This window comes from Biomphalaria glabrata, chromosome 12, assembly GCF_947242115.1.
Source record: "Biomphalaria glabrata chromosome 12, xgBioGlab47.1, whole genome shotgun sequence".
Classification (NCBI taxonomy): domain Eukaryota; kingdom Metazoa; phylum Mollusca; class Gastropoda; family Planorbidae; genus Biomphalaria; species Biomphalaria glabrata.
The window spans coordinates 7,113,319-7,122,388 of record NC_074722.1 but is presented as its reverse complement, the minus strand read 5'-3'; the positions used below and the strand labels follow the sequence as shown (position 1 = coordinate 7,122,388).

The following is a 9,070-nucleotide window of genomic DNA, read 5'->3' as shown; positions in this document are numbered from 1 at the left end:
TCTGTTTCCTAAGGTCAACAAACATAACAAGTGATGGATGGCCGTCACCAAAAAGAGATAACAAAAAAAATATCAAAATTACTTTTAAAAAGATAAAGCTTATATTAAATGCAATTTTATCAATTAGTTTGGATCAGTCATGAAATTAAATGTGTAATAGAGCTAGACTTGCAAATAATAAATCTGTGCGTTGTTGACTGTCGTTGACGTGTAGCACCAAACTGCTAAACTGGTAGACAACTAACCAGCTGTGTTTTAATATGTTAACGTGTAAAACTTGAAACAACTTGAAGAACCTCTTAGAAAACAAAACCGAATACAACTTTTATTACAATATAAACAAAAGTAACTTGAGATGCACTGAAGTAAATGTAGTAGGCTTTAGTCATAATATAAAAATTGGATTGCGAACAACAAATAACACGTCGTTTCACTCTGGCAATCTGGAATCATCTCTTCTTTCTAAAACAGCTGACGACAACGCCGCCTATCTTGCATCATTCACACTACATAGCCACCAACCAATCGCTAACCTTTTCTCACCGTCACCATAGAAGCACACACACAATACTCCATGACGAATATTTTTTACCATTTGTTTTTGTTTAGCGCAATTTCATGTTTTTAACTTTCTAAATTACGCTATGATATTATAACTTGTCTGGACCAGTCGGGAAAAAAAAAGCTGCGTGGGAAGGGGGTATCTGGGTGAATGTTTCCGTATTAGCTTTTGAAATGTATTTTATATAAAAACAAATTAAATTGTTATGCGACTTGAATTTGAACTCGAGGATTCAAGCCCCTCAAGCTGATACTTTAACCACTCTGCTGGTAAAGTGTTTATCAAAATAGAAGATTTATGGTTACCATTAGTTTCAAACTTTAAAGTGGTGATCTAATACTCTACACAAAGTATAAAGGGAACTAATTTAATCTATAGCATCACATACTTTTCTTATTCGATAGAAAACAAAATAATTAATCACCAATATTTAATTATAATTGTTTTTTTTTTCATTGATTCTTATTTTGTCATCTAGAAATATTTTTGCAAAGATTGGGTGTGGAAGAAATAACATGGTACAAACTTTTTACCAGACACACAGAGTTGATAAAAGCTGTGTAAATAACGGTTCGAGTTTGGCATACGCCATCGCGAGCAAAGTGAAAATCCTAAAAAGCAATATCAACTTCAAAGTATTTTTTTCTTTTTGGTGATTTAATTATATTTTACTTTTTTTGTGGTTTCAATACTATAACAAAGTTGTTGAAGTTGACACAGAACGCAGTGGCTGAAAAAAAAATCTAGCCTTTGAGAGTAAATGTTACAGAAAGCTGCTGGGTATCAGATACCAGGAAAAAAGACAAAAGAGTTTGTACTTTTACTAGTCAACTCTGGCTGGCAAAAAGAAGGAAATCCTCAATACGGCGGAGAATGCTGAGATGATTCGGTCATATTGTAAGACATGACTCATTTCCAAAAGTGACAAGGTACAGTGAAAGTAGCAGGAAGAACGTTTGTAGGAAGAAAAGATGACAAGACAATGTAAAAGAATGGACTGGCGGGTCTCTTACTATCCTACTAAGAACAGCTGCTGTCAGGGAAAAGTGTAAGGATTTAGTGACACGCACTGCCACTGCACCGCTACAATGAAGTCAAAGGACAGGCGCGAGATGAGACCTGATTGTCAAAGCAATAAGAGTCCGCCGGGGGAGGGGGTATTCATTGTCCATACATTCTCAACGGTGGCGAAGTGGTTAAGCGCTCGGTTTCCCAACCTGGGGTCCTGGGTTCGAATCTTGGTGAAGACTGGTATTTTGAATATCGAGATTTTTGTGACGACACAGAGTCCACCCAACTCTAATGGGTACCTGACTTCAGTTGGGGAAAGTAACGCGGTTGTTCGTTGTTCTGACCACATGACACCCTGCTCGTTAACCGTTGGCCATAGAAACAGATCATTTGCTCCCTAGATCGCGAGGTCTTTACTTTTACATTCTCAACTGGAAACAGTTTTATCTTCCAATACTTAAATCGGTTAACTTCGTAAAAATGTGTTTTTGTTATTCTGAAATATTTGCTTCCCTTTAATCTGCCATCAATGTTGCGTTACTATTTTTTTAACAGGATTAACAAGACAATATTTGCACTTCTTGCTGACATCGGTATCAATTAGAATGTCTCATAACACTATTGATGATCCAAAACCGACTATGCTATCAACAACCGTTAAGGCGTACGGCTGGAAAATTGTGCTTTTGCCCGGCATGGAAGATCCCCAGGGCCTGGTGGAGAAAATTCGAAATTTTAAAATACGAGACGACGATGTACTTGTAGCGGCGTATCCCAAGTGTGGTATGATTTCGCTTTGTTTGACTAAGTGAGGTTTTAAAGAATGTTTTATGTTTATTATTTAATGTTGTTCGTCGTTTTTTTATTTCTAAAATAATGTCTAATAGCCACTAAATTAACATTAATATCTATCTATATATAGTGTTGCAGATCTTTAAAGCGTTCTCTTGGGGCACCTCTAAGTCAACCACCTTTCAGCTTTACATCAATATCTATATCTATATCAATATCTTTATGTATCTATCTATCTATCTATCTATCTATCTATCTATCTTATTTTATTTTATTCTATTTTATTTTATTTTATTTTATTTTATTTTATCTTATCTATCTATCTATCTATCTATCTATCTATCTATCTATCTATCTATCTATCTATCTATCTATCTATCTATCTCTCTATCTATCTATCTATCTATCTATCTATCTTATTTTATTTTATTTCATTTTATTTTATTTTATCTATCTATCTATCTATCTATCTATCTATCTATCTATCTATCTATCTATCTATCTATCTATCTATCTATCTATCTATCTATCTATCTATCTATCTATCTATCTATCTATCTATCTATCTATCTTATCTTATCTACCTACTATCTATCCTTCTATCTATATCTATCTATCGCTCGCTCTCTCTCTCATATATATATATATAGAAAAGAGACAGAGGACTTAAATCGACCACCGGTAGAGTAAGTTTATCTCTGCTCTGAATGTGGTCAAATATGTAGATTAGATCTAGGACTGAGTAGCCACATGAAATATTCTATAAATATTAGAATTCTAGGGCAAGCTTTATATTAAGTTCATAATATATTTTTCTCCTTTTAAGGAACTCATTGGCTATGGGAGGTAACTCAAATGTTAATGAGGAGAACATTGACGTATGAAAAGAGAGCCAAGGAATACACAATGTTAGAGGCTGTCCAGGGGCTGGAAAGACTAGAACTGGAGCCGTCTCAGAGGATTCTCAACTCCCACAATGTCGTTGCCCATCTGCCTAAAGAGATCATTGCCAAAAAAACTAAGGTCAGTGTTTGGAAATGTTCCAGAGTGATAAGTATGCTTTTTTTTGGTCAGATTTTATTAATGATTTTTTTTTTTTGATAGTTGAAAACAAAATGGAAAGACTCATTTATTCTGAGATAGGTGACTGTAGATTGTACAATATTGTTTGACTATAGATAGTGTATGAAATTGGTATTGCCAACTACGCTTTGGCTGTACACAAACGTAAATCTGCCTCTCCTATTGCCTCTTAATACCATTTAGAGCAGTATGCTTATAATCGCAATATGCTTATAAGAAGTGCATACTATTAGAGGCACATCCTTGGGTTTTTGAGTTTCTTCAGAAAGACTGAGACTTTAAAATACTTTGTCAGTGTCCTAGGAAATTGTTTTTGACTTTGTATGCAGGTCTCTATGAAGTACTTTGACTTTTCTCTGACCTAGTCATGTCTCTTCATCTTGTAATAGTTTCATTTCTACCTATCTTCAACTATTAGACCCTTTTGACTTTATCTGTTGGTATCAAACTTTCTTTCAGGATTGAAGATTCTTTAACACAAACCTCCCGAAGGACAGCAATGGATTGCTGCGGGCAGGATTCCATGAAACCATCGTGACTATAGTTTAAAAAGCATCACACGTGACCAGGCCACACCTCAAATAGACATTGCTTTTTATTTCCATCCTTTTCTTGACTTTCTGAACATCTGATCCATTTCTTTCCCCGGTCACTTCTCTCTCGTGTATTGTTCTTGGAGGGACAGTCTGTACTAGTTTCGAAGATTTTATGGCATTTTGTTACTATTTGAATTTTCGTTTCTTTGGCAATGATTAGAAGTAATTTTGATCTTGTCCTGAGCTTCCGCACATGTGATGTGGTCTTCATAAGGGATAATTAATAATTTAATAATTTAATTTAATAATTAATAATTTCCTTAAGTATCACCTCTGTATGGTTGAAACTTTCCATAGCAGCTCTTCTTGTCAGTAAAGTTCAAAGCTCACAAGCATAAATTATTGATATTTTTACCCAGGAATTTATTAAGCGATATCAGCTCTAGAAAGTCACGTGCTCTTGACCTGTATGGTCAATGCAATGCACAAAACAGCAGGGTGTCTCTCTTTAAACGAGAAGGTCTGAGCTTCTCAAGCAGCTACTCACTTGAATTTTGTGGATGATGACGGTAATCATGTGATATAAATATTTACTACTGATCATCTTTTCATTTTAGATTATTCATGTCATTAGAAATTCTAAAGACGCACTTGTTTCGTGGTTCTGGCATTGTCAAATCACCGATGGTTTAAAAGATGTGAAATTTGCGGACATATTTGAAGCAGTGCTATCTGACAACAGTAAGTAACAAATCCTTAGTTCTTATATTATACTAGGAATACTTGTATTAAAATATTTATATATGTGCATTTAAAACTAATATTTAAAAGATATTTATGTCGAACGGAAGTAGCTAATACATTCATTTATAAAGTTTTGCCTCATTGCTTTTTAGTAAAAAAAAAAATTTAATGTTGTTTCTCCACGGTTAAATGTTAAGTTAATCATGCAGCCTACAAATTTTGATTTTGACTTAGGTGTTTTATACTTTATTAGAGCTGGTCAAAATCGAGTTAAAATCTGGTCTGGTACCTAAATAACATTTAATTAAACTATTGTCAATATCAAATGAAATCTGCTTCGGAATTTGCCATGAGAACTAATGACTTAGCATAGTTTAAGTTTATAATAATTATTATGCACGGTTTGACTAACACATGGATTCGTGTAGGACGTAATTATCTTTTCGTTTAAAGGAACGTCTGTAATCTATAAGATAAGAAAAAACAAACTTCTGAAAAACAGCATATGAGGGCTACATTTAAACACAGTTTTTCAACTTGCAGAAACTTCAAATACTTTTAACAAACTTCCAAACTTCTGGTTAATCTTACTTTCTTTACTTCTTATGACTGACCAGTATCGCTACCATCACACCTGGACTATTTGTATCAGTGGTCAGAGTTTGAACAAAATCATCCTGATCATCCAATCAAGCACATTTACTTTGAGGACATGAAAAAAGTAAGAGCTTACAGTATTTTGTCATGACGTAACTTTCATCTATTTATAGAAATGAATCATTCACCATTGGACAGATCAACATTTCTAGTAGCTGATATGTGATTGTTACATTGGAAAGGGTTATGAACTTATGGATAGTGTTAATCATCCTGTTTTAAATTGGTGATAGAACATCCAAGCGAAGCAGGGTATGCTTTGAATAAAAGGAATAGAAAGTGCCCCCTTTTTCAGACACGATGATATAAAGGTCATATGTTTCTGTGGCCCACGGTTAACGAGAGTGTCATGTGGCCAGCACAACGACCAGCCGCCTTTACATTTTCCCAATTAATGTGTGGTATCCATTAGAGCAGGGAGGATTCAGAGGCATTCCAACGATCTTGAAAACCGGCCACACCCAGCTCAGCAGATAATTGCCTTACCACTCTCCCACCGCGCCTCCGTGATTAGAAGGAAGTATTTTTGGAATATAATTTACCTGAACAAAATCTAAATTGAGATACCCTGCAGTACAATATAAAAACTTGTATTATAGATAAATATGTGCATATGTTATGTCAAATAATTTTTCAATATATAACTGAATTGACGAAGTCAACAAAGTAAATAAATCTTATAAAATACAGATGTTGCTACAACAAAGCAGACGATTACGTCCTGCGCGTGTTCCAAGGTCAATCTAATCATGCATGCTAAGCAATGATTTAAACTCTGCCAAGTCATTAGTTTTCCTGACTGGTTCAGGTAACACATTCCATGCTCTAATAGCACCATGGAAGAAGGAGCATTTGTACAAATTTGTCCTAGCATATGGAACCGGAGTATGCCTTTATCTTTGAGTCTTTCTGAGTATTTTATTAAATTTTGTTTTTGTATTTGAAAATTATGGTTTTGTGTTTTATGTATAATTGCGACTTAAAGGCGCTTGGTTTTTATGCTGGCCACATAACACACCCGTTAACCGTGGGCCACAGAAACATATGACCTTTACATCACCTGGTCTGAATCACGATATACAATTGACATCGATATTAATACTTTTCCAACTACGTTTAGATGAGAAAATGTATGAATCGCAGCTGAAAGTTCCCGCAGCGGGAACAGGTAAGCCCTAGCCATATGTTTTCCCCACATGCATTATCTATGCTGTAAAGCTCTTGGGGGTCCTGGATACGAATTCTGTGGCTGGGATTTTTAATTTCGGGATCTTTTGGAGCCTCTGAGTCCACCCAGCTCTAATGTGTACCTGCGAAAAAGTAAAAGCGGTCGGCCGTTGTGCTGGCCACTCGAGACCCACGTTAACCACAGACCACAGAAACAGATATCGGGGGGGGGGGGGCGATACTGAAATGCGAGCGCCATGCGCATTACATTTAATGCAATTCTATTTCTATAATGCTTTTAATAAAACTAGTCGACTGGCGGCGTAGCATACACCGCTATTTTGCAGGGCCGGTCTTAGGCCACTGCAACCTATGCAACCGAAGGATCCGCACTTCCATGTCACCCGCGCTAATTCAAGGTGTATAAATTATTAAACTAAACCATTTTATAACTTAAAACAGATTTCGATTTACCAGGAGATCCTGGAAATCTCTCGAAATTGCAAAATATACGAAAAAGTCCTTAAAATATACGGAATTATACATTATATAGAAAACAAATGGTCATTTTGGGGTGTCATTCAATATGGAAAACGCCAATCCTACGCACTATAAATAAAAACGGCATTATGCATTAGCCGTAATTGTGTAATCAGGTGAAAGAAGCTTCTCGCGCCTCAAACTAATGAAGAATTACTTGAGGTTTACAATTCTCAAAGATAGATTGAAACATTTGGTAATTCTTGCTATTGAGCGTGATCTATGTAGGAAACAGAATTATTATGATATACTGTATGACTTTGCTACACGCAAGGCTCGTAAAGTATTTCTGTACGTAGTAAAGAATGAATAAAATGCATAGACGAATTTATTTTCTAATACAAACTCTTAAATTTCACTTATTGTCCGCTTCTCTACCCCGCGAAATGCGTTTCGAAATGGGCCCCATAATGGTTAAGTCCGGCCCTGAGATTTAGTGTTTGTAAAATGTTTTACATGTTTCGGATGTTCCATCAGAGTGACGATAGTTTACTTCCTTGTCCAAACCTCCCGCAAGACGAAGGGGGATGGCAGCGGGCAGGGTTTGACAGTCCAGCGTGCAACCATCCGTAGCGAGCTGTGAAAACGTGTTCTCCCCCCACCCCTCTTGTTTTTTTTTTCGTGGGGTGACTATCCGCAGAAATAAGAGAGTGATCTTTCCTTTACTTCTCGTTTAAACTGTTGAGGGAAGAAGAGAATTATATATATATATAGATTCTGCCATGGAGATCTAGACATTTATCATTCATTTTATTTTCAATGATTGTTTTAAGCAACCCGTCAAAACGATCAAAGAACTAGCCACGTTTTTAAATGTCCAAGAAAGTGAAACATTTTTTGAACAAGTGGCAGAAGCTTGTAGCTTTGAAAACATGAAGACATTTGAAGAGAATAAAGAAAAGATGTATCCAGAGGAAGTGAGAGCTGTTATTGACAAAATTAACGGAGAGCTGAAATATATACGAAAAGGTAAATACCCTTTTTAAAATAGATTTTTATTTTGTAAATAAAGGATATGTTCGGAAAATCGGCAGCTATGCCATATTCATATAAGCATAAAGTTTCATATCTGAACACTCTAATACAGTGTGCTCATCAAAAAGCAGACGTCAGATCAGTGTTTGGCTGTCAGACACCAGTGTATAATTGTCAAAGTCTAAACAGACGATGAACCAGTGTCTGACTGACAAATTCCATGCAGACGATGAATATGTGCACAATAGTTATATCAGGTCTAAAACGCTGAGCTGCGACGTCAAAACCTGTAGGCAGTGGAGGCAGTCCAGGCCTGTGATGTTGCGACGAGCTATTGGTCTCCACAACATCACAAGTCTGTACTGCCTCCACCGCCCACCGGTTGCGACCTTGCAGGTCTGTGTTCAGGAATTCTATAACGATTAGTCTCAGTATGACTATCACAGCTCACACATATCAATCCAATGAGAAAATCATGGGAGCCCACTGCCATTAGTCTAGTGATAAAATGAGTCAATCTAAGATTCGATGAAGAATAGCTTCCCTTTATAATTATATATATAGTTTTATAAACTACCTTAAAAGTCACCACACTCATACTCACAGATTATAATCTGCTCGTAATGGATTCCTGAAAGAATAACATAATCGCGGCTTATAATAACAGATCCAAATGCTCAACTTAAAAAACTTAACTAACACAAGAAGGGGGTAGAAGGGTGCACTATTCTTGAAGAGCTATAGTTTTACCCAATTAATCCTTCAAAAGAACAAAAAATATATTGAGACTGAGATTTATAAACGTTTAATTATTTACTTACTTACAGGAGAGATAGGAGACTGGAAGAATCACTTCACAGTTGCCCAGAATGAGCGGTTTGAAGAACGCATCGCCACATTTTTGAAAAACAAGGATTTGAAGTTTACTTTTGTTTACGAATAAAAAGAAAATATAAGACTGAGGGGAAAAAAATAAATGAGAAAGAAAGAAAAAAAAGAAGAT

The 9,070-nt window shown here is 35.8% G+C and overlaps 1 protein-coding gene across 1 annotated transcript; it reads left to right on the top strand.

Annotated features, from left to right (window-relative positions):
- Positions 1 to 2,145: 2,145 nt before the first annotated feature.
- On the top strand, positions 2,146 to 9,066 carry LOC106076900 (sulfotransferase 1B1-like). The gene is made up of 6 exons (XM_056006259.1): positions 2,146 to 2,356; positions 3,192 to 3,388; positions 4,602 to 4,725; positions 5,346 to 5,449; positions 7,866 to 8,061; positions 8,895 to 9,066. The coding sequence occupies exons 1-6, from the start codon at positions 2,179 to 2,181 to the stop codon at positions 9,008 to 9,010; spliced, it is 915 nt and encodes a 304-aa protein (XP_055862234.1). The 5' UTR covers positions 2,146 to 2,178; the 3' UTR covers positions 9,011 to 9,066.
- Positions 9,067 to 9,070: the final 4 nt, after the last annotated feature.